Source organism: Antennarius striatus, chromosome 3 (genome assembly GCF_040054535.1).
Source record: "Antennarius striatus isolate MH-2024 chromosome 3, ASM4005453v1, whole genome shotgun sequence".
NCBI lineage: Eukaryota > Metazoa > Chordata > Actinopteri > Lophiiformes > Antennariidae > Antennarius > Antennarius striatus.
The window spans coordinates 8,264,801-8,291,545 of NC_090778.1; the positions used below are offsets into that span (position 1 = coordinate 8,264,801).

The 26,745-nt window shown below is 40.2% G+C and overlaps 2 protein-coding genes across 3 annotated transcripts in view; one reads left to right on the top strand and one right to left on the bottom strand.

The window, feature by feature from the left end:
- The window catches only part of znf608 (zinc finger protein 608), a 105,824-nt gene extending 96,753 nt beyond the window's left edge, over positions 1-9,071 (bottom strand). Inside the window, exon 1 of the mRNA XM_068309658.1 lies at positions 8,127-9,071. Within this exon, the coding sequence (XP_068165759.1) occupies positions 8,127-9,071 (945 nt within the window). The remainder of the gene's footprint in view (positions 1-8,126) is intronic.
- A 4,713-nt stretch (positions 9,072-13,784) lies between these two features.
- On the top strand, positions 13,785-26,437 carry LOC137592851 (GRAM domain-containing protein 2B). 2 transcript variants are annotated; one of them, XM_068311309.1, is made up of 14 exons: positions 13,785-13,940; positions 14,503-14,619; positions 16,359-16,446; positions 16,960-17,029; positions 17,376-17,479; positions 18,597-18,692; positions 18,783-18,854; positions 19,210-19,299; positions 19,831-19,942; positions 20,550-20,684; positions 20,903-20,966; positions 21,189-21,293; positions 23,824-23,899; positions 24,650-26,437. In XM_068311309.1, the coding sequence occupies exons 1-14, from the start codon at positions 13,849-13,851 to the stop codon at positions 24,689-24,691; spliced, it is 1,263 nt and encodes a 420-aa protein (XP_068167410.1). In that variant the 5' UTR covers positions 13,785-13,848; the 3' UTR covers positions 24,692-26,437. The 2 variants fall into 2 exon arrangements, with proteins under 2 accessions (XP_068167410.1, XP_068167412.1); XM_068311311.1 differs by lacking the exon at positions 24,650-26,437 and having other exon boundaries at positions 21,250-21,293; positions 23,824-23,882.
- Positions 26,438-26,745: the final 308 nt, after the last annotated feature.

Here is a 26,745-nt window from a genome sequence, read left to right on the forward strand (position 1 = left end):
AAAAGTCTCTGTTGTGGTCCCACCTGGGGAAGGAAACTGTTACCAAACCCTGTTCTGTCTGAAGTGTCAGAGACAAAAGGATGTATGATGTTTCCACAATGATCAAAATCCTCTCACCACTTCATCTCTTGTGGCTGCAGGAGGTTGCAAAAAGTGCATCAGTTGCAAGAGGATTGCTCTTTAGTTCACAGGTCTTTGCTTCTGTCAGGGAGAATATGTGACCCTTCTCTGAGATCTCTCACTTAATCAAACATCAAGATGTCACAGCAAGACCCATGGAGAGTAGTCTCCTTGTAATGAACAATTTACACAATTTATACAGAATGGTTCAAATAGTACACACAGCAATTACATCTGCCATTTCAAATAAGTGAAGCAGCAAAGATAATAGCTTCATTCAGGAGACTTTCAAGGTAATTCAGGAAGGAACAAATCACATTCACATAAATACATACTTACGATCAGAGGATGAAAGTAATGAAGGTGCAATTGCTGTCTTTCAAATTTATTTTTGTATTAATGTTGCAGTTTCACATTATGTTCAATTTTGTTTCAGTCATGTATTGTTGCCTGACATTGTAAAATATATTATTTATTTTATTACTTTCTTACTTGTGTATATTTGTGGAGGTTAAACATCTACACAGCATGGGGTTTATTTTTGTTTTATACCAGAAACCATCAGAATCTGTAATGGCTCGTACATAGATGTTTTTTACTTATATAAAGCCGTATTGTATATGCGCCAAATCATTAAATGAATAAAGTTTTCATTGCACAATCATTTTGTTTTTCTGCACTCATCCCTCCTGACCATCCTGATGCTTGTTCACTCAACATCGGCTGTTACCTGTAGCATCAATCCCTGATAACAACTGTCCCTGAATGACCTGACCACAGGAAGCACAGCCTTTGCAAACGTGCACCGTCAAAACTGGATGATGTTTTAATAACATATCAGATCTACGGCTGCATTTTATGATATTTCCAAACAAGAACATAAAACCACTTAAGAGGCTTGAGGAAGAACCAGACTTTAACAGATATCATGAGGCTGGTGTGAAGTGATCGAATTCCAGCTTAATAAACCAATAAAATCCCACTGGAGTAGAGTGCATTTGTCTTCTCAGCTTCATCCAGCCTGCAGCAATCCAGGCAGACAGAAAGAAGAGAGCGTGCTGCAGCTGCTACCATTCACAGACAAACTCAAGTGCATCTTATTGTCATGCAGATGACAGTCTGAGCTACAGCAGCAGCAGAGCAGCTTTTATTTCTGTCAGTGAGGCTGGATCCGATTGGAAATAGCAGCTTGATTATTTAAGTCGTTATTTAAGATCATGTACATGTGACCCTTATAGTATTTGGTGTGTTCAGCCAAAGCAGGACTCTGATCAGCCGGTCTACAACTCTGGTCAAAACTGAAATATATCAACAAATCCTGGGTAGATTAACATCCGAGTAGTTTCACAAATTCATGCTTCCCAGAACCCAAATGGCTTTGTCATCCTCTTACTTTTCGTCCAGCTCCTATCATCAGTCTTCTTCTTTTCCTTTTGGCTTTCCCCTTCAGGGGTCGCCACAGCGAATCAAAACCCTCCATCTAACCCTGTCTTCTGCATCCTCCTCTCTCACACCAACTACCTTCATGTCCTTTTTCACTACATCCATAAACCTCATCTTTGGTCTTCCTCTAGGCCTCCTGCCTGGCAGTTTAAAACTCAGCATCCTTCTACAAATATATTCACTATCTCTACTCTGGACATGTCCAAACCATCTCAGTCCGGCCTCTCTGACTTTATCTTCAAAACCTCTAACATGTGCTGTCCCTCTGATGTACTCATTCCTGATCCTATCCTTCCTGGTCACTCCCAGAGAGAACCTCAGCATCTTCATCTCTGCTACCTCCAGCTCTGTCTCCTGTCTTTTCCTCAGTGACACTGTCTCTAGACAAAACAACATCGCTGGTCTCATCACAGTTTTGTACACCTTTCCTTTAATTTCAGCTGAAACTCTTCTATCACACATCACACCTGACACTTTTCTCCACCCATGGAAAAAAGGTGAAGAAGCGTGTAGAGGCAGGTACTCGTTTCTTTCCCTCTTTTCCACACTCTCCATTGCTCTGGACTGTTGACCCTAAGTACTTAAAATCCTCCACCTTCTTGATCTCTTCTCCCTGTAACCTCACTCTTCCACTTGGGTCCCTCCCATTCACACACATGTACCCCTGTCTTACTGCGGCTAACCTTCATTCCTCTCCTTTCCAGGACAAACCTCCACCTCTCTAGCTTCTCCTCCACCTGTTCCCTGCTCTCACTGCAGATCACAATGTCATCTGCAAACATCATAGTCCATGGAGATTCCTGTCTAACCTCGTCTGTCAGCCTGTCCATCACCATAGCGAACAAGAAGGGGCTCAGAGCTGATCCCTGATGCAGTCCCACCTCCACCTTGAACTCCTCTGTCACACCTACAGCACACCTCACCACTGTCTTACAGTCCTCATACATGTCCTGAATCACTCTAACATACTTCTCTGCCACTCCAGACTTCCTCATACATAATCACAGTTCCTTTATGGGCACCCTGTCATAAGCTTTCTCCAGATCTACAAAAACACAATGCAGCTCCCTCTGGCCTTCTCTGTATTTACTTCTCTGTCAACATCCTCAAAGCAAATACTGCATCTGTAGTACTCTTTTTTGGCATGAAACCATACTGCTGCTCATAAATGCTCACTTCTGTCCTTAGTCGAGCTTCAACTACTCTTTCCCATAACTTCATTGTATGGCTCATCAGCTTTATTCCTCTGTAGTTGCCACAACTCTGCACATCTCCCTTGTTCTTAAAAATGGGCACCAGCACACTTCTCCATTCCTCAGGCATATTTTCACTATCTAAGATCCTGTTGAACAACCCAGTCAAAAACTCTACTGCCACCTCTCGTAGACACATCCGTACCTCCACAGCGCTATCATCAAGTCAAACTGTTTATTTGTCCAACACTTCAGTTTAAACAGTATAAGGTAATTACATTCCCACCACCTGCACTTTGTGTGTAATGCTAATTATCAAATGTTGACAATATGATAAATAAATCTAAAGTCGGTAGCGCTGTCGCGCACAGTAAGGTGGTCCCGGGTTTGTGTCCCGCTTTGTGTGGAGTTTGCATGTTTTCTCCGTGTCTGCATGGGTTCTCTCCAGGTTCTACGGCTTCCTTCCACCTCCAAAAACATGTGCTTCATGTTAATTGGATGGTCCCAAATTGATTGTAGGTGTGAGTGTGTGCGTGCATGTTTGTCTGCATCTCTGTGTGGCTGTGCGGCACACTGGCGTCCTGCCCGGAGTGTCCCCCGCCTCATGCACAAGTCAGCTGGGATAGGCTCCAGCTCCCTGCGACCCACGTCAGCAGACAAAGCAGTTAAGAAAATGGATGAATGGATGGAAAACTAAAGCTTAACTTATTTGCAACAGCAAATGTTTTGTTAAAGAAACATAACTTTAAATAACCTATTAATAAAGTATTTTACTGAGTATGTGACGTAACCTTAACCTTACTGTGCTCCTCATGAATCATAATTTAATCCCAAACAGGACACGAGGCATCAAAATGGCTGTCCTTCATTTTCTTGGAACGTAAAGGGAAAAAAACAACTCCTCCTCTTTCTTTGAATTTAGTCCAAAATCCATCTGTGTCTTCATTGGCACACTCCAAGTAACAAACATTCCTAAATCCGCTTTTTTATCTGGATGTAATCTAAATTTTATTTTTTGCTACCCAGCCAGTAAACAAACAAACCAACAAAACCCCAAACTGATTGTATAACTTCATTTCAGAGCGAGTAATTCACTGAAAATGTCTAATTCAAGTTTTGACAGGCCTCATGTCAGTTAATTGAATTGATACTTTCAGTGATGTATGTGTTCATGAAGTGTTAAAACTACCATACCATGCTCAGGCACACGCGTCCCTCCTTCATATCTAAAGTTAGAATCGTGACAAATCTTTATGCAAAGCAGCACCAATGGCAGAGCTGAATCACACATCAAATAGTTGTCAACCAGAAGCTACGACGTTAAAGGAGGAGGCCTCAGCGAGGAAGAAACAGAGCAGTGAGGAAAAATAACCAGCTTATATAGTTCAGCATATTAATGGATCTTATGAAAGAAAATTAAAATGTACAATGAGAACAATCCTTCACAATCAAAGTGAATGTTTAAATGAACCACTGCATTCATGTGAAGTCATAACCTCCTTCCTCCTAGTAATAAATGTTATCTCTAACTATAAATAGACATGGACATATTTACCTAAGTGTATGAGTGGTGTTATAAAAATAATTTCTCAGAGATAGAGTTACTCAATCAGTATTTTTCGTGTTGGTGCAGTCAGTCAGTACTGTACACTCTTCCACCATGTCTATAGCTGGTGTAGTGAAAGCAGAGCAGCAGCTCCAGTCCTCCATCTGTCGATATCCGATCCCTTCAGTCAGTGTTCAGTGAAGGTCACCCCCATCTTGAAAGCACTCAAAGATCATCACTCTGTCCCATAATTTTACATGAGAAATGGAAAATAAAACAGACTTCAATGGTTTATGCGAGAAAGTGTAAAGCCGTTGCAGTCTGTGCAGAGAGCTGTATTGATTAAATAAGAAGTGTATCTGTTCCAGCAGATGTGCCCAAGATGATGCTGAAAAACAAGGATGAAATGCCTCCTGTGTAGACAAGCTGTAGGGTATCAGCCTTTAACTGAGGACAGGGACTTCTGCTGTCTCTATGAAATATGTTTAATATGTGTAGTAATGTCTAGTAATCTTCTTTAACTACAATGTTATTTCTCAGCTCTCTATCCAGGCTTAATACAGATATTCCATCTATTCAACACTGCCACGGTTGTTCCTGTCAGCGGGGATGTGACTGTTTAATCCAATTTGGATTCAATTAAAATGAGATGCATCATAAAATCTCATATTCTGCTTATGATTTGAGTTGAGTCATTTAAATGTTCCTACAGCTCTAAAATTCTAAAATGAAAAAGCAATTACAGTGTTTGATTCAAGACTAATTAAACACACCCAACCTCACACCAAAATAGTTTATTACTTATGGGCTATGATTTTCGATATATTTTCTTTTTCTTGGGACATAGAACATACATCATTTCCATATCAAACATTCTAATTCTAATTCTGCATTTGTTCTTATATCAACCCCAGTTTTTCCAACAATATTGACACCAAAACAAGTAGATATATTTAAACAAGCTAATAACAGATTTCATTTGTCCACCTCTCTCAGTAGCTTCTGGGACATGTGATCAGATATCGATATAGAAATTCTGAATAGTCTGGCTCACACCACAGGAGAATCAGGCCAAGGATCCTGTCTGTCACCTTGGCTTGTGAACACATGGGGAACACCGATTTTCAAAAATTGTTTGCTAGATGGATATGAAACCTGAATACATCACTATTTGCAAAGCCAGACAACAACAAAGCATGAGTGAGTCATCCCCAATAAACGGCCGTAAACATTTAGGTCATAAGCAGAGATTTTTTCAGTGAAATATAGTCTCATTCAGATTTTTGCCTTCTGTTCATCTTATTTCACACTGTAAAAGCATTGTTGCACCACTCCAATCACCATTTTGTTCTGCCTCCCCATGAGATCACATTAGGTGTTGCATCACGCCCTCTGACACCATGGTCTTAACCTATTCTGTGGATGCACAATTACTGTTCAGTTTTGCAGCGTGTGCTGGTTTAAAAATGGACAGGTAATCGGTGAAGTTAGTCCTCATGCATGTGATGCAACATGATTCCAGACTCGATCAGGTTTTAAAAGCTTAAATGTGACTAAATATAAGAAACAAAACCATTTCTTCATCTGAGCCATTTAATCTGCAATGTTACTTCACTGAAGAAAACAACTCCCATGATCCTACACTACAAACAGGATGTCTTTTGTTTATGTTTTGATTACAAATGAACAAATGTATAATATCAAACTACATATTGTGCTTTAAATATCACATTAAAAATAACCAAATGAAGCTAAAAAAGAAGAAAAAGAAAGGTACTTTAATAATCCCCTTGGGGAAATTATTTTTCAAATCTATGTATATACAGGCCCAGAAACAAACAAACAAACAAACAAACACACACACACACACACACACACACACACACACACACACACACACACACACACACACACACAGTATTATCTGCATGCTTACTTGCAGATAATACTGAGAGGTGGAGCGGCGGGCAGCTCCTTCGTGGTGCGCCCCAATGATCAACTGTAAGTGGACAGTGCCTTGCTCAAAGTCATCTCAGCAGTGCTCAGTTTGTGAACTGGCACCTCTCCACTGTTAGCTCACAAACTGAACATTTTGGTCCACATGAGCCTAGAGCCAGCTACCCTCCAGTCCCGAGCCCAAGACCCAGTGGACTGAACTACTGCTGCCCCAAAAGGGTTAAAAAACAACAAAACAAAAACAAAAAAATGTCAGATTAAAGACCAAAGAGCGGACTACAAACTCAATAATTCAAATACTGATGATGTGAAGGGAAGAGGCACAGGCCTTCACACACTGCAGAGGTTAAAACCCCCGACTACAGCCACAAGTAAGAGTTCTACCCTCAAAAGGATTTTTAAGAAAGCAAAAACAGATTAATATTGATCACATTTCGTCTAACAATCATCTGTGCCAACATTTGGTTGGCTTTCTTTAAATAATAACATTTTAGTGTCAAAACTCATCTCATAGTTCAGTTTTAAATGTATTAAACTGAAAGTTTCACCACTACCATCATAGGTCTCTTCATCGGCACCCAGATCTCTTCTGACAGGGAATGAATTACAGTCACCACAGAGGGTGAGCGTGCGTGTGTGTGTGTGTGTGTGTGTGTGTGTGTGTGTGTGTGTGTGTGTGTGTGTGTGTGTGTGTGTCCCACTGAATGGGAATCCTTCAGATCAACAAATAAACAAAGCAGCCGGGGCAAGCCAGCGTTCCTCCTGTCAGCAGCATCTGCCAGCAGTAGGGAGGATGCTTTGGTTTTTCCTGCATCGTCTAATCCTGCATCCACCAGAAAAACTGAAAAAAAAAGCCTCCTTGTAGACATCCTCCATCTGTTTGTTTTTTTCTGCGCCTGTCAGACTCTTTCAGTGTCCTCTGCTGTCAGGTCCAATTCTCCCCTCTCTATCAAACATCTCTTTCACCATATCACCTCTCCACCCATCCCTCCATCTTTGTCTCCCCTGTGGAGGAATTACTTAAACCCGAAAATAATGTTAGTGTCAACATCCCTGTTAAACCTTGACTAGAAAAAGCATCCCAGAAAGGCTTGTTAAACCTCAGCAGTCCTTTTTGCAGTATTTATCTTATTTCTAATCGTTTTTGACCCACACACTTGGCAAACGATTATCAAAGCACATCATGCCGTCACTGAGGGTATTTCCCCAAGTTAATTGTGCAAACAAAGCCTATGTACATGCCTGAAAGGAGGATTTCAGACAAGAGGTTCCTTCCTATTCACTCTCATCTTTTTGAATTGAAGAACATCTCGATGTACATGGAAACAGTTGCATTCTCCTTTAAACCCTTTAAAACAAGGAGGATAAATGATTCTAAAAGGAAGAGAAGGAGGAGGAAGAGGAGGAAGAGGATGGATATAGAGGGTGGATACACTGCTGCTCCCTTATCATCATCATCCTCCTTCTCTCTTCCTCTCCCCGCCAAAAGAAAAAAAGGGGGAAAGAATCCTTTCTATGCATCAGCATGGTAAATATCAGCAGACAAACTGACAGTGGGAACAATGACACCACCTGGGCAACAACAAAAGGAAATAAATATCATGAGGCCGGTCAGCGCTCCATCCATTTAAACATTCCTGCTGTGTGTCTGCAGGCTTCTTTGTGGCCTCCACACCTGCATCTGGTTGACTGTGTGTGCTCTGAATATCAAAAATATTTAATTTCTCTCCTTTTTTTTATGCCTACCACTTCTAAATGAAATCTGTCCGGCCGATGTGGAGGAGCTGCAGGTGTGAAACGATGGCTGCTGTGTTTGTTTGTCTGTTGATGTCTTTCAAATCCGCCTCTAGACAATAAAAGCTGCTTACCTTCTCTGCTCCTCGGTGTTTCTTGGCCGCCGGCGTGTCGTCATGCTGCCGCCTGACAACAATAGCACCTCCGCCGCCGCTTTTAACTCCACAATCCAGCGTGGATTTGCTGGCAGCGCCGCCGCCGCTACTCCCGCAGTTATTGTTATTGTTTACGTTGTTGGAGTTGCTATTATCTCCCATGATCCTGGAGTCGGCCGCGGCGCAGTGACAGTGTCCGGGGCCGTCGCGGCAGAGATGATGCTCTGGCAGCGTTGACGAAGGGAGGAAGACAGAGGGAGGAGGAGACGAGCCATCGCCGGGCTTCTCTTTCCGCGTCCGGACAGGAGGAGCGGGCAGAGCGGCTGCGTCCCTCTCCCTGTCTCGGTCCCTCTTCCAGCCCCGGATCACGTTCTTACCCTTCCTCTCCTCTTTGCCTTTGGCGCAACTCGCAGGAGAGGCCGTGGTCACCTCGGAGACGCAATTGTTGCCGCCGCTGCAGCCGTCCGCGTCTCTACCGACCGCTGAAATCATCTCCAGATCACCGACGCTGCGTCCTTGAGCCTCGCGACGCTGCTGCTGATGTTTACCGACCCCGACGCACGAGTCGCTACCGCCGCGCACCGCGACGGCAGCCGGCGTGCGATCTGCCGCCTCCGGTTCTTCCCGTTCCTGCCGACCGCCTCGGCTGCGTTTCAGCGCGGATCTCCTCGGCTCCGACCCGCCACTGCCGCCGCTACCGCCGACAGGTAACCGGGTCTGGAGCGAGGGCAGGGCCGTGTGTCTGTCGGCAATGCCAGCGGCGCTGGAGGAGGAGGTAGAGGTGTTGGAGATGGAGAAGGAGGAGGAGGAGGAAGAGGTGGAGGAGGAGGAGGAGGAGGAGGAGGAGGCAGTGTGGTTGGGTGACAGGTCCCTGCAGTCCGTCAGCAGACCTCCATTCTCCTCAGCTCTCAGAAAACGGTTCATCTCCTCCTTTTTCCGCGCGTCCTTTGTCGATCTCCGCAATAATCAGCATTCAACTCATTGTCAAGCCGTCGCAGTGTGTCGGAGAGCACCGACACAAGCAGGTCGGTTGTAGGCTGCTGGATCAGGCCTGCTCCATCACAAACTACTACACGGGCTGAATGACAGCTGACAGGGGTGCTCGGTGGGTATGATGTAAGGTCCCATTTACTAGAATAAAAGAAAATAATCCCTGTTTTAGAGCTATAAAATTGACAAAGTCCATCCACATCCCCAAACCCACTATGAAATTAAGACATTGTTCTTTTATCGAAGAAAAAAATATGTGCCTAATAGAATATAGTTCTACTCCCACGTAGCTTCATCTCATTGTTTGTTTTTTGTAAGGTGAAAGTGTTTTGTTTCAATTCTCTTCCCACGAGAATATTTATCTTGACAAATAATTGAGAAGCCACAGATTTGATTTATGAAGAGAAGAGACGCACTTTCTGTCAGAAGATGGCGCTGGGGTACCACCAGGGGGCGCTGCAGCATTTCGTTTATTGTGAAAATATAAAATCAGGATATAGACTTACGGTACTGAAAAAGGATCTGGGTCAGGAAAAATTACAGGGTTCCATGTAATACTGTATCTATAGGTTGCATGACCTTTGCACTCTGTACTGTTGTCAAACCAGACAGAGCCACTGCACAGATGGTAACATACGGTAACATCCTGTTTATTTGTTGAGTCAAGGAGTGTCATTTGTAACCAGAGCATTTCCTCCACGAGGTCAAATTGATGAAATAAGTGGAGCACAGAAAAAAACAAAACAGAGTAACATGAGCTGAACTAGATTTCTCCTCTGTGATGGAGAACTAAACTCCACTTGGCTTATTTCTGTCCAAAAAGATGAATCTGATATCCAAACATCCCTCTGCTCTTTTCAACACAGCTGGGTGTCGTTCTCGGCGGTAAGTACATCTTTTGTTGAATTAGTGTCTATAATTCTTTTACGCCTTGAACAGTCTCAGCTATTAAGTGTTCTGACAGCACTTTTCAGAAAGCTTGTTCTGGCATTTTGCTTCCTTATTATACCAAATTGTAACTGGACAAGGCAATAGGGATGACATAGACCTGTGCTGTTGTGCCTCTTTTAACAACAACTTAACAGCTCCTGCTGCTGCTTTTTTCCTCTTTTCCCATATTTCTTCTGTTTCCTGTGGCGGGACTTTACAGGTGAACATCCATTTGAATCCCTTTGGCAAAAACATCACCAAATCTGGCATGGATTTCTCATCTCAGTCATCTGGTTATTTGATTTGACACAGACCTTTTATGGGACTATGCCTTCCAGTTCATCCTGGCCTGGGACCTGCCGTTAGGTATGCAGTAGCTCATGTCTGCCCAGTAAATGAGGAACAGGCTAGGGTCAGTGTCTGGAGTAAGGCTTGCTTAAGGATAGCTGTGCAAGGGGGTGAGAGGAGGTAGAGAGATGTTAACAAAGGCTCCTTCATAAATCAGTAACTTTCTCTCAGCATTCAATTACATGACACAAGTATTTTGAATCTTTTGAAAACAGTCCAGTTGACCCTGTTCAGTTTATTTAAATTTTTATACTGTAGTGCTGATTTTAATTTCTATTCATTCAAACACAGCATCTTTAGTAGTTCATACAGATCTGTGTGAACAAGGATGATGTCCACAATGTTGCCCAGCAAACCTTAGTAGAACTTTACTTTAAGACAATGGAACCACAGTGTTGTGGCTGCCTTGCTCAATAACACCTTGACAAGGGGAAAGAGAAGGATGGGAGATAACAGTCGACAATATCATTCATTCATTTTCCAACCCGCTTAATCCGCTAACGCAGGTCGCGGGGTAGCCAGTGCCTATCCTGGCAGTCTCAGGGCGTGAGGCTGGGGACACTCCGGGCACGACGCCAGTGTACCGCGGAGCCACATAGAAACAAACAATCATTCACACACACACTCACTCCTATGGTCAATTTGGGACCGGACAATCAAGCTAAAGCGCATGCTTTTGGAGGTGGGAGGAAGCCGGAGAACCCGGAGAGAACCCACGCAGACACGGGGAGAGCATGCGAACTCCGCACAGAGCGGGACTCGAACCCGGGTCCGCCGTGTTGTGAGGCAGCAGCGCTAACCACTGCGCCACCGTGCCGCCTCAGTCGACAATAAATGTTGACGAATAAATTAATAAATGTCCTCTGCCTTCACAGTTGATTTCATTTATATTCCATGCAAATTACCTTCTTTCTCTTCTGCATTCATTGAATTTGTGTTTTAAGACTTTTGTAAAACTGAGATTGGTTTCCCAGCTGAGGACTAGATATCTTAATATCTCCTTGTCAGAGTGTCAAATTACAGTAGTGTTGATATAGACTTAAAATTTTGATTTAGTCTCTCAAACACTGGCAGAGTCGAGGACAGGTCAACGTATACAAATCAAAGTAGTTGAAACAGACGCCACTTCAAACACACATGTTCTCTGCAGTGACAGAGAACATTGCAGTGGTTCTTTACAATTTTCTAAATAAAATCTTAAATGAATGTGTTGATTTTTCATGTTTTTGGCAGAAATCCCAGTGTGCAGTTCAAGCAGTTCATGTTTGCGCGTTCAAAGGGTGCGCAGTCCGTGTTTACACACCACAATACACAAGCCACTGTAAGTTCTGATGAGCCTCTCTCACTGTACATCTTATTGTCACGTCTCCTGCTTGATTTGCACAACAGTAACTTTTCTGTACTGGTAAATACTCTAAGGTTAATTTAACACAAACATCAAAAGAGTACGAAGAGATGTTTGCGCTGGTACAATACGTACGACGACAAGAACTCTATTTCTGCCAATGGAAGTAATAAATTAGAGAGCAACACAAAAAAAATGAGTACCGGCAACAGGCATATTGACAATTAATTTACCGAGCTCGATACAATGATCATGTGATCATTGGAAATTATTAATTCGAAAATAATTGAGAACTTGAGCGAAACTGAAAAAAGGTGAATCAGCAAAAGCTGAAAGTAGAATCAAAAATCACCTCCAAAAAATGATTCAGTGAACAACTCAGTTCTATTTGTATTTCAAAGTACAGCATTTGTTTATGGCTGTGTACATGATTGTGTGCGGTTGAGTGTTTGCATGGTGGGAATATTTTTGTTATTAGTTTTTTATGTTTTACAAAACACCCCAACTCTCAAGTTCAAGCACATAGTTCAAGCACATTTCTCAAAAAACATTTTTTTCTTCAGTGTGTTAGTGAGTTTAAACTTCTGTATAAACTTCAGACACTTATGCACAGATTCAGTTAACACTGAACAGTTCAGAGTACCTCCAGTCTTTACACTAATGTATGCTAACCACCTTCTGATACATGAATTTGTTTAGTCCTTATGGGATTAACTGTGTTTACCAAATGTTAATCTGTAATGCATTTGTGCATCGGATTTTTATTTATCTTTGTGTTTCTGTGCTGGTTGGATGTGATTGAAAGAGAACAACAGACTGACATAACCCACATAACATGTTTGTTGACTGTGACGGCAGCCAGTGACCTGCATCTGATGCCAGTGACACACACACACACACACACACACACATACACACACGCACAGAAGCAGGATAATATTCCAATCACGTATCTTCATTAAGATTGAATTCACACAGTTTAAAGTACGTTCATTTCACTGTACTGTGATCGGTTGGGGATGTATAGAATTCCTGTCCATTATATGTTTCCCAGACAGAATACTGTGAAAGATCAGTGAAAGTTGAGGTGACACAGCACATTAGCAGGAAATGTGATCTCAATTGCGACGGCCAACTTAAAAACTAGTGCAAAGGTAGCCAATGCCTGGTGCCAAATTCAAATGAGGTCACAACGCCTCAGGGGATCACAATTTGATTTGCTGCAAAAAAAAAATTTGGGTGGATAATTTTCTTGACGAAGGTCCAAACTTATATGTCAGCAAGAAGCACTGTGTTTGTGCAGTGGTACTTTGTTAAAATACAGTGTTAATTCTATTCTATTCTATTCTATTCTATTCTATTCTATTCTATTCTATTCTATTCTATTCTATTCTATTCTATTCTATTCTACCTAGTCCTGTTCTATTCTATGCTATTTAATTAGTGAAAGGAAAATTCACTAATCCCATTTTCAGACATCATGAGTTTCCTGAACCGTCACCATAGAGGACTGGTGACAGCATGATTCTTCTCTGACCATAGTCCTTTACACACATACAGTAAAAATAAAAAGATTTTGAAAAAAAAGAGACGGATCAGATGTCTTCCTGTTTGTCCAGCTATGAAAGACAAGACATGTAAGAAAAAGAGTTTCATTCCTTTGTAAACTGAACCAGGAAGAGTGACGTGGGGAAACTCTGACACCAGATATCTCCACATTTCATGCCTGTGATGATTTGTAATGAAAACAACTAACATGCAAATTCAGCAACAGAGAAGAGAGCAAAAAAGTAACATTACTCTCCAAATATAACTGGGTAAAAAGTCATTAATCACAGGTTTAAATAGTTGTGTGTATTTGTGTGTTTTCCAAACACAGAAAAACACATACAGACACACACTCACTACCCTGTTCTACCATCTGATTGGCTGGAACACTCGATCAGGAGGCCCAGAGGACACTCCCACAGGCAGGTGGAGGAGCAGAGGATCAAACTGCAGGTTCAGTCCAGGTTCCAGGTCACCCGACAGCAGGCACACAGGATAGCAGGACTTCTTGGTGTTGTATGGGAACAGCTTTGGGGCGTGATGACAGAGGAGTGTTTGAACCTGCAGACATCGCAGGACGATGCCAGGAGGTGTAACCGAGGACCTGCAAAGCATGAGGAAAGGGATTATTAGTGAGTTTGACTGCAGACAGGGTTAGGACAAGTCTGTTCTATAGCAGTAGACTGGAAACACATATGTAGTACTAGTATCTGAATAACGCAACTAGCATGCCAGCAAGAGTTTGTTCATTTAGTAGAATCTATTGTTGGTATACTTGTATACAAATTTCGGTCTTTTAATCTATGTGTTGATGTTCAAGCATTAATATCAGCTGATTAATTAGTAATTTTTTGGATTTTCAAATATCTTGTAAGTCTGGATAAAATCTCTACAATCTAGGACCTAAAAACCCAAATAGCCATTTTATCATAACGTTACTGTATGTCTGCAAATGGGCTCTCAATGTTTGGCTTGAGATCCTTTGTGGTTTCTTTTGAGAAACCTGGTGAAAGCTAGTGAAAATGCTGGTTAGAGCATAACAGTTGGTCAGCTATGCACGATAGGTATATTCTATTGGTATATACCATCTACCTGACATTAGCTCTGTGCTCCAGTAGACCCAAGTTGCTGCTAAGTGAAGTCTTTTGCTTCTTCTTTTTTGTTGTGTGAATGTTGTTGTCCTGCTGTCTGCAGTTCAGATGTAGAAAACGTTGAAGAGCGGCAAAGATATGACAGGATGGTCAACGAGTGTCTGCAGACTGATGATCTGGACCAACAAGAGCACAGCAGGAAGAAACCAGTTTTGGTTAGGTAAATTACACAGTCACATTTTATGAAATTTACCACCTAACAAATACGGGTCCTAGCATAATATAAAAAGCCACTTTTGGGCTTAAAATCATCAATCCTGTGATGACCAGTGGTCACTTCCTGTAGTTTTAATTTTCATTCAATTACAAGGAGGAATCAATAGTCAGCTAAATGTTTCACATACAGCATGTGAGCAGAACACAACTCAACCTCCTGACTCATGTAGCTCATGTTGGATGTCAACAGAACATCAGCATAGAGTTTGTTCTCTAAGGAGTGAATCTGAGACTTTTCACAGTGTCATGAGCATCCGTCTTACGTTCATTTGAAAAAAAAAAAGTTGCAGTTTTTTGAATTCATGAGATAAATATCCAAACTCTCAAATTACACCAATTAATCGCACCTCTAAATACATTATGTATAATGAATCATTTATGAAAGAGTAGTACTTCATACTTGAACTTCGTGAACTACCCATTATTACACATGTTAATAGCGTGTCAAACCTCAATAAATGCATGAACAATGAATTCATACAGAGCTGAAGTAGCTGAGTCATCTTGATTTATAAATGATGTTCATGGCGTCTTTGACAGATGTAAACTACATTCTCATTTTTGACTCACAATTGTCGTGGACTATAAGCTTCTACAGTTTAGTTGGGAAAGTAGTCACTCATAATATTAGCAAATTTCGACTGATAATACAAAGCCTTTCATGGACCTGGTAAAGAAAGTAAAACATTCTTTTGCAAAACACACCAGACACGTGGAAATCACCAAATTACTCAGTCAACATATTGTTATTAAATAATTTGTCCTCTTGATTTGGCCAAGTAAATAACAACAGTTGCAGTGAGGTCCTTTGGTCTTTTTTCACATAAAACTGAATTTATTGGAATACACACAAAGATAAGTGAGGAATGGCCGGCAAAGGGTTAATGTGATGTCATAACCATGCCCCAATAGAGCATTTATCAGTGTTTACGTAAGAAGAGGGTCCCATCATTAAGGTCTGCCAAATAATGTTTGGATGACCTGCACTGACGCATTAATTAGCTGCTCATGCATCAACTCTCATCAACTAGAACCAAATCCCAACATCCCACAACACCCCTGAATTAAATTTTTTACCCTGACCTTCTTGCATAGGTCAAAGATCAAAGCTAGTGCTCTGACCTACTGTCATAGATCAAAACATAAGCTTTGATCTACGGTCTTACTCACACTGACCTTCTCCCTCGTCTTTCTATCTTATCCGGTTCCTGAGTGTACAAAAGTTAAAATTTGTCATTGACCTAGTTTTCTCAAGGTCAAGGTCATCATCTCATTTTCATCCCCTTTGCTGCCCTAGTAATGTTTTTTTTGTTTCATCTTTCTATCTGCAAAGGTTGCAAAGATATTTGGTGGACTAACAGACGGATAAACAGACGGATGGACAGATGGACGGAAGAACACAGGATTACTAACAATTACAATACATCACCGCGTTGAAGCGGGATATAATAACTACTTACTCATGTATATAAATCATAGTTCAAGCTTTATACTGTATACATGCGGTAATCCTTTCAATTGTGCCATAAAGTGATTTATTTGTTCTTCCCTCTATCATAACATCTCAGGAGACCAAACCAATGTATAAAAATATTTCAGAGTCCTATCATTCTAACGTTTTTATCAATGTAATAAGTTAATCATTATCTCTCTGTATTGATACAGTATTTGTTTTGTCTGCAGGTCAAAGACCTTCGACCACTCCCTGTTGACTCAGGTCCAAACAGACTCAGATCCCAAAATAGAGAGGAAGAAGTCCCATTACAGCCAGGTTAGCATTCGCTCAGCTTACTTTTAATACATCCTTTTTGACACCTGTAAACATTACAGCATGGAATCAATCAGACAGGTAACATCAAAATCATCAGTAAACAAACTTGATTTGGGCTCTTTATTTCAATGGGATGCTAAAAACATATGTCCAAAGTATAATCCAACCTACCAGAAGCACATTTTGACTAACCTGAATGGCTTCTATAGCTCCTCAAACATGATAAATACACACAAAAAGCAGTTTACTGGTGCTTCACTGCATTTACAAAAAACCATTTTTTATGATTAATGTGAGTGTGTGAACATTACTGTAATCTAACTGTGTGTGTGTGTGTGTGTGTGTGTGTGTGTGTGTGTGTGTGTGTGTGTGTGTGTGTGTGTGTGTGTGTGTGTGTGTGTGTGTGTGTGTGTGTGTGTGTGTGTGTGTGTGTGTGTGTGTGTGTGTGTGTGTGTGTGTGTGTTTGTGTGTGTGCGTGCGTGTGTGCGTGCGTGCGTGTGTGTCTTGTTTCAGCTTTCAAAGAGTAACTGTCAGTACCATAAAATATTCAAGGAAATCAGCAAAGAAGAGCAGCTCAGACAAAGTGAGTCCTTAATGATCACAGTGATCTGCTTCACCTTAATCACTGAAGGAAATAATAATTCAATATTTAACACTTTAAACACCAGAATAGAATATATATAAAACCATGTGTATTGAAAGGGTTCTGATTGCTGCAATTGCTCCTGGAGTAAAAGTAAACAATTTTTTTGATGAAAGCCAGAATTTTCTTACCATTTTTAAACTTCTATAAATGTAAAACGTTGGATGGGTTAGATCTGCATGTTTTCAGAGCCCTACATTGTATTCAACACCCTTCCTTTCCACTAATTTAACACTTGTGTTTTACATTCCCCTCAGTCACTTGATGCTATTTACCCATTTGTCAGGTTACACCTGTGCTCTGCAGAAAGACATCCTCTACCAGGGACGAATGTTCATCTCTGATCACTGGATCTGCTTCCATTCCAAGGTCTTTGGCAAAGACACGAAGGTACCATAAACCAGCATAGTTCACAGCAGACGTACTTGTATTACAGAGCAGTCTACTTCTGTTTTCAGTATTTTTTCCATTTTTGTTTGTTTTAGGAAAAGCAGCTTCTCTTTTGCATTCTTTTTTCTTTGCAACATGAAAACTTTTCTACCCTAAAGGTATTTGGCACTTCACTCGCCCAGTCAGCCAGCTTTGAGGAAACGCTGGCAGCAATAGTTGAAGGTTAGGTGTCATACCAGAGAAAAGTTCCAACTTTTGCATCCAGAGTCAGAATTCTGACTTCCTTCTAGCTTCCTTTACTTTTTTTGTTTCATTGTAAGAAAAAAAGTATTTTCTTAATTTAGTTATGGGCAAGCCCTTGACTCATGAGCGTCACCACATTTTTTTTTGCTTCAGGTTACACATGATAGGCATGTGGTTCAAGTAGTCATTCATCAACTGTTTAAATGTTTCTACCCATTTTCAAACTGTTTCCATGGTTGACTTCTCTGGTAGTTTATTGAAACAAACCATCTTGCAGGTTACTTTGGCACAGAGCTACGTCTTCAGTGTTTCCTGGTGCTTTGGTGACATATTAACATGTTATTTTAACATGTTACGATAGGACATGTTTCACTGCGGTGAATGAAGAAAGGTGCCAGCAGCGGGTATGATTTCAGGAGAAGTGTCAACATTCTCATGGATTAACTTGAGCTAAAGTGTTTGCTCAGAGTTCAGATGATAATGACACATTCATGTTTAGCTGTAATAGAGCACCTGTAGTCTTTTCTAGCTGACCATTTTGACTCTAATGTGTATTTTTGCTTGTGGAAAAGGAACCCACACAGACATGGGGTTATGTCAAAAATGTAGGAGAGATCAGCACTTTGAGTTTATATGTTTATAAATTTTATGTTTTATGTGTTTCTTATATTTGACAGAAAAAAATAGTGTTTCTCTACTAAAACCAACCTTTACCTAAATCTCCCGATGTGCTTCAGTTTCCTTATGTGTTGAGGTTTCATAGCATCTATGACAGTGTGACTGCTGATTCCCACAGGATAAATGGCTCAGTGCCAACAGACAGTAAACCAGTTCCTGTACAGCTGAACTCAATCTTAGTGTTTGTCCATCCCAGATTGCCATCCCTGTGGTGTCTGTTACTCACATCAAGAAGACCAAAACTGCCATACTGGTGCCAAACGCTCTGGTGATTGCCACGAGCAATGACAGGGTGAGAGAATGATATGTTTTACACTCCTTCCTTTAAACACCATTGTGTTTCTGAATTAAAGAAGTAAACCTGTTGTGTTTTTTATTGTAGTATGTGTTCGTGTCTTTCCTGTCCAGAGACAACACCTACAAGATCTTGATGTCCGTCTGTCTCCATCTGGAGGTATGAAAGTCATCCCACATGCAGCCACATCTTCACTTTTAAGAAGGATAAAAATCATGTTTAACTAAATTTATAGTGACATTGATTTTTAAATAACGTTCATAGGCCAAATACACAAATAAAGTAACAAGGGTATGAGAATGGTGATGGTTAGATGCATTCCACAAACTCTTGTAGTCAAATCCACAAATACATTCATTTTTGAAAAGCATTAACATTAGGCAAAAAATTACAATAATAATTTGTTTTGAAATGTGTGAAAAGTTTTTTCTAAATTGTTTAGATGTTTTTTAAAGTTCATTTAAAAAAAATTTTTTTTCAGTATTTCTACCCACTTCTTTGATTCAATTTACAGGAGAAAAGTCCTTGTAGCAGCCCTATTCCCTCTTCAGCTGAGAGTAGCTTCAGAGGTCAGAGGTCATCTTTATCGCCTTGTTTTCCTCTGGTAAATCAGACACACGCGCACCGTAACAGATTAATCCCCAGTATAGTATTGTACATAACACTGGCTACAGCATGACAGCTGTAGCTGTCATGCTGTATAAAAAAATGCTGTATAAAAATGTATAAACAAGCCACTAAAATCACTTTGTTGTCTTTGTTGTCCCTCCCAGTGCATCTGAACATTTTGAAATCATTTTTTTAAATGAATCACCAAATCAAAACTGAAAACTGGCGATCACAGACTGGGAGCAGCAATAGTGAATATTAACAGGCCTTAAACTAAAATGCACCCCCCTTACATGTGCAATAATTTATTGTTGATAGGTATGTTTTTGTTTTGTTTTGTTTTGTTTTAATCATAGTTTTATGTGTGACTTTCAGCATCACTCATCTTTCATAACATTAAAAACCAGTTAACATACCTGTTCAACAACCATGTAAAAGGACTTCATATTTTATCTCATGCGTTCAGTGATAGCACAGTAATAATTAAATGATACACAGGCTGGTTTGTGTCTGTGTGTCCATGAAGAGTTTTCCAGGTGACTTCAGCGACCTGGATGGAGCCATTGGACAGAGGAGGCAGGACCTGGAGGAGAGCAGCAGCTCTGACTCCCAAACACACGACTACGAGAAGATAGCAGGTAACCAACCAGTCAGGTCAGCATCAGGGCAGCGTCTCTTCAGTTTACTTCCTTCATGTTTACTCTTTTACTCAGTCTCAATTATTTATTTTTCCTTACTTCTACACTGCCTCAGTCCTCCCGCCTGTGATTGCATTGACATGATAATGTATGTTCCTTTACAGAGTCAGAGTGAAATACACTTTTAGCTGCTGGCTGTTTTACATGTTACAAGTTCTCATACCCTCTGTAGATTTTTTGTACAGTTCATGTCTTTGTGTTTTCGGGATTTTTATAACACAGCTCTTAATAATTACTTACTCTGAGGAAGTGTGGTTTTGAATGTTGGATTTTTGCTTGTTCTTTATTTTTCTGAGTACATCTTCCAATACTGAAGCTGAGAGTACCTCAAGATTAAAGATGAATAATAGAGGATACTGAAACCTCTTACTGTGAAGTGGAGTTGCAGTTATGTTTTTCAGGACCTTTGCAAGTGAGGCTAGCACACAGATGGCAAAACAAAGCGAGTGCCTTGCTCACAGACCCTGCAGCAGGATGAAACAGCAGCTCAAAGGAAGGCCTTCCCACTCACCCTGTTTTGTTCTTGTCTCTTCAACTCTGCCTGCAGAGTTCTCGGTTCCTCCGTTCCTGGATGTCTTGAAGAACACACACAACACAGCTCCACCTGAGCATGTGGACTGTCAACACAAAGTCAAGAACCAGAAGAGCCCAGACAGCAAGCTGCACAAAGCACACAGCACTGGTATGAATATTCTATCTGCTATATCCATATGTCGGTGTGTTCTACTTTTATTCAGGTTGACTCAAATGCCCTCATGTCTCTCATCTAAAATTACCATCCAAGTAACATTTCAACCCTTTGTGATTTCCATCCCTGTCGTTGTTGTTGCTGCTGATGTTTTTCACTGTTTCAGAACAAAAGGATTATAAAATGTATTTTAGAGTTTGTTGTTTTTCCAGGCTCGGAGTTGGTGGTTAACGGTACAGCATCTCTCAAGACTGTGCTGTTTGTCTACCTGTTTCTGTGAGCTTACTGACATTCATTCATTCATTCATTCATTTATTCATTCTTACCATTCATCCAATAATCCCTTTAACTGATTTAGTGTGTGTGTGTGTGTGTGTGTGTGTGTGTGTGTGTGTGTGTGTGTGTGTGTGTGTGTGTGTGTGTGTGTGTGTGTGTGTGTGTGTGTGTGTGTGTGTGTGTGTGTGTGTGTGCGTGTGCGTGTGCGTGTGTGTGTGTCAGAGTGATAGTCTTGGTTTTGTCTTCCTGTTACCTGGCCTTTAAGATTATCTCTTTGGAACAGAAACTGATGACGCTCAGCTCCATTAGCGACTTCTCCCACCAGGAGTGAGTAGAAAATGAAATTAAAACCATCTAGAGGTTCAGGCCCCGTCCACACGTAGCCGGATCTTTTTGAAAACGCATATTTTTTTGTTGCAGTTACGCCTTTCATCCACACGACAATGCAGATATCTGGGACGAAAATGCAAATTTTTTTGAAAACGCCGCCCAAAGTGAAGTTTTTTGAAAACGCCGGGTATGCGTTGATGTGTAGATGTTGTAACCGAAACTTCTTCTATCCGGGGGGGGGGGGGCGTCTCCCCTGCAGCGAAAACTGCTGTGACAGTGTGTGTGAGCTGTCTCTACATATACAACAGAATGGACATAGTTAAAACCTTCTATTTTTTGATGTATAACAGCTCCACGTCGAAGACACGTTGATAAACATTATTTATTTATTCAGTTTATTTTTTTTCTTTCCAGACATGTTATTACAACATATTTCACTTTCGTCAGTGCTAAAAGATCATCAACAACATCCAAAAAAAAAAAAAAGGGTTAACGGGTAGAAGCTATTGGCTTGTAAGATTCCCGTCCCCTAAATCATTAACAAAACATCTCTCTCATTAGAATATAAAATCAACAAACTCAGATATTAAAAGTCTTCAACCAGCTCATACACTGAATTCTGACAGACATTCATATCCTTATCCACTTCCAGGTGTTAGCCTTTTACCCTAGAGTATAGCCATGTTTACATTCTTCCTAGGAACACAAGGTTTGTTAACATCATAGATAGTCAAAACTAGATGTTGACCTTGCCAGTGTTCTCCACAAGAATATAATGATCATATTCACCTTTCAGCAGACAGTGTTTATACAACAATTAACCAGTTTGTTGCAGACACTTTAACAGTTTCACATGATATTATATTGTCAAAAGATCTCAACATGCTCTTTAAAGTCTCAAAGTTAATGTTATTCCATGTTATCACAAATACATGTTGTTGTTTTTTGTTTAAGGGTTTTTGTTTGTTTGTTTTTTGTTCATTAATCCATGTTTCTGACATCAATGGTGTGGATTTTTTCGACTGTTCCATGAAATACTTGACGTGTCCAAAATCGTAGAGCTCCCAATATTGAAGTGACTCTGTTGTACTGATCTTTGGTGTAGTAACAACTCTTGTCTGTCTTTTTTGCTCATATTTCACCAACTCCTCTGCACTCCTAATCACCATTGTTTTCAACTGGTCTGGAGAAAGCCTCTTTGTTTTGATGAAGATCCTGCAGAAGATCCTGAAGATCCTGATCCACAACACCTGTCCAGGTGTTGTGGATCAGCCCATTCTTCTTCAGTTGTCGAGCTTTTTTAGCGATATCAGCATTCTTTTTAGTGAGATTCTCATTAATGTAGACATTTTTTCCTTTCAGTTTGAAGCCTTGTTTCAGAAGAGCAATCTTGTGTTTACGATTGTTGAATTTTATCAGCACTGCAGGTGGTATCCTACCTCCAGTTTCTTATCAAGTTCCCTGTTGAACTTTTCGAAGTCACTCCTTAGCATCACAGTTCTCTGTAGCTCATCCATCCCAGAGGCCAGCCGTTCAAGAGTTACTTTCATATTTTTATTCTCATGTTTATTTTCAGACTCCTCGGATTTCCCTTTTCATTTCTGCATTTTGAAGGAGTCAGTGAGAGTTAATGAGTGTTTATCCAATACGAGTTCGAGAGAGATAGCAAAGTTAGCAACAACGAGAGACAGAAGAAAAGACATCTGCTCACATTGAAAGCCGGAAGTGATGCTCGACAGTTGAAATTTTGTTTGTCTGTGTCTTTCTTTATTAGTCATAAAGTTTATATATTTATTCATTCATTCATTCACGTTCCTTGCCAAAGACGCTGTCGCCAGTTCTGGGTCAGACCGGGACGCGCTGTCTGCTGGTGGGAGAACTTTGTGATGGAGGTGGTCCTCCAGGATGAATGATGTGAATTTCCACACGTCCTGGTCCTCTCTCCTGTCGTTCTCGGACTTGTTACAGAGTTGTTCTGCTTCAAAGTACTTATGCAATCGCATGTGGATAGAGTTTTTTTTAAAAACGCGTGGATGTATGGATGAAAACGTGTGGATGCAAAAATGTTTTCTATGTGGGCTGAAAAGAATTGCATTTTCGAAAAGATCTGGCTACTTGTGAACATGCCTTCAGTCATTCATCAGCAAAGACGAAAAAAGCATTACAACATTATGGCATGTGCTATTACACTCCCTTACTGAGTTTAGGAATGATTTAACTGTGTTTGATTCAGAATTTACACACTTTTCATTCATTTGGTTTTGGCACTGCACAATATGAAGTTACAAAAATAAATGCATTAAATCTTACATACGGAAATATATCCATACTCCTTAGCAATGTATTTTCAGTTTCAGTCTGGCACATAAAGCACAGCACACAGTAATAATTAATTTCTTTCAAATTAAATTACATGATCTCACTGTTTGTTTGTTTGTTTGTTTGTTTGTTTGTTTGTTTTTAACCATTGTGATGTTTGAAAGATCCATCTGAAATGTTTTGATAAAGAACTGTGTTGTTTTTTTAGGAACAACTTTCTGCGGGACAGCGACATGAACCTTTTCTCTGAACTTCTGACCATCAACCTGATGAAGCTGGAAAAGGTCTGTTTCGAAACTCGGTCAGGAGATGTGTTTAGTTTTAACATCTGCTGTACCTTCAGAGGACATTTCTCAAGTGTTTCTCAAACGATTAGGAAGTTCAGTAGAAGTTTACAAGAGCCAGGGAATAAGAATAAAACGATGCTACAACTATTCAATCCCGACACAGAGTCTGGAGTTTATTCGGTCAATGTGAGCTTTAGTTGCTCTGCCATGTGAAACTTTTATTTTGACCGTCATACACTCAATTAGAGGGTAAGCATAAGGATGTTTGGCCTTTGTACAACATCCCTTCATCAACACAAAGAAGAAAGCTCTGGGTTTCCAGGAGAGAAGTGTAACTAGATCCTTGCTGCCGTTAATCAAACATTTATAGTCAACGATCTCACAGAGTAGGGTTGATGTCATCTGAAAGAAGAGCTTGTTTCTCATCCATCAATCCGTATTCGGTGTGTCTCAGCCACATTAACATGTCAGACAGACGCAGATCTAATTACAAAAAGCTGTGGGAAAAAAAAGGCAGACACAAATTTCTTATGCAGATGGTGTATTTTCTCTTTGAAATTCTGGGTTCTAATCAATTGTACATTTACACAATAGTATCTTAATTTCCAACTTTCATATTGAGAAAACTTGAAATTAAGCGTAGACTCATCAGCAACTCAACATCATACTACCATAGTACATCTTATAGTTTATTAATTTTGTATTATAACATGAAACTCACAGTCAACACAAACTATGTTCTCATAGGTGCAAAAGAACCTGCAGAGACTGCTGGACGAAGCTGCATGATTTTGCTGGAAACCACTTCAATGAAAAGTGACATAACATTAGACCATGAAGCATTGTTTAACAACGGCCAGTTGCCCTGTAACTAAACCCAACATCAGTGTCATCGTGTACTGGCACACCATGGAGTGTAGGTCCACATCAGTGCTTCCAGTGACAAGTCAGACCACTGGAGGTCAGCAACTACGAGCATTTAAGCTTTTATTAGACGAGTCTGTGATTACAGGCCAGCTAACATTTCATTAGAAACCAGATCTGCTGGTTATCCTTTAAATAGTAGAGTAACCTGATAATATTATATCTGACTGACGCTAATGTATCAGAAAAAGTAGTGTCAGGGCTCTGACTTTTCCAGAGATCAGTAGTACAGTATTATATTTTGCGGGTATAATGTGCAAATTCTGTCGTTGTATTTCATTTCAAAGTAGTAAACGTTGTCTCATTCACTCTGATGTGACTCAAGCCTGCATTTATTGAACATCTGAAGAGATCAGTGTTCTAAGCAGTAGATGTTTCTTCTGACTTTAATCTGTTCAGCTAATCACAGTGGAGAGCTTGGTCAGCTGAAGTGGAACTAGAAAGGAAAGGTGTTTACGTGACGATTTAGGATAGAAAATCAATTCTTGACTTCATCATATGCTGACATGTCCGGGATTTCCGCATATTTACCTCATGTTGCTGTAGAAATTTCTGTTATTTCTGATGATCATTTCATTGTATTGTAATAAATATAATGTGGGAGGTTTATGGCAGGCCCTAACAGCACCTCCCCTCTTCAAGAAATCAATGATCTTATGACCTGTTTTTTTTTTCTGAGCTTGCAATAATTTAACCAAAAAAAACATCTGCATTTTTTACAAACTAAAAATATTTTCTTTTTACTGTTTAAAGTAAAAAAAAAAAGCAGAAATGTTGAGTTGTTGACAGAGATACTGACTCTAGACTGATGGTGGTCTAGGACCCAACAAGGGCCAATCAGTGGTCTGAATACTGACTGGTATGTTCAAACATAAGCCTTTGCTTTTCTATAACCATTATTCATTTCATATTTTTTCCTCCATGATCTAGGTGTGTGTTCCGAAACACGTATCTGCCACTTGTTGTAATAAGATTTGAGCTCTCATCTGATTGACCAATCACATTCAGCTACATCAGAGTCTACCTAAACTAAGTATGATCACCTCATAAGAAAAGCCAAATTTATCTAAAGACAAAACTGAAAATGTATAAATCTAAATGGAAACATGAGATAAAACCCTAAAAATGTTTTTGGATTTTTTAATTTTCCAAGAGCCAATTGTAGGTTCTCCAAGCGTTATTGAACACGCAGTTGTTTTCAAAAATTAATAAATGCTTCCACCATGTGATCAATAGTTTCCATCGATAGTAAACAACTTTCATTAAATGTAAAACTTTTGTATTTTTCTTTGTTTTAAAGATATTTTAAATGATGCTACTGTTATTTTTCATTTGTAGAAAGAGACAAATCTGCCACTGTAATAATTCTTAACACTGGGCCACTGGATGTCTAAAAAATCTCTCTCACTTCACACAGGTAAAAGGTTCACTATGTATGAATGTATCTGAATAGAATTACATGTATGAAACCCATTCTGATTCAAGGACTGCCCAGATTCAAATGACTGTTACGGACATACAAGTGACTGTGATTTTGTGAACACAGGAAATATGTGCTTGATGATGTGCATTTATTTCCTCTGTTGGATAATAAAGTTGTATTTTAGTAAAGTCCTGTGTCTCTCATGTATCACTGGATAGTTTTGTCATGGATATAACCATCAATGTCTCTATAAGATTATAAAATGACCAACAGGAACACAGTTATGTAAAAATGTTTGCTGTTGTTATTCTACAAAGAATATTATTCTACAAAGAATTATTTTCTTACACTCACAAATTAAGGGATTTGGGACTTCAGGCTGAAACACAATGATAAAAGACTTGTTGTGGCATACCACACCCACCTCTGTCACAGCATACACTATATGACTTGTGAGATTAGACTAAACTTGAATTATAGTTAGAGTCCACCCAGG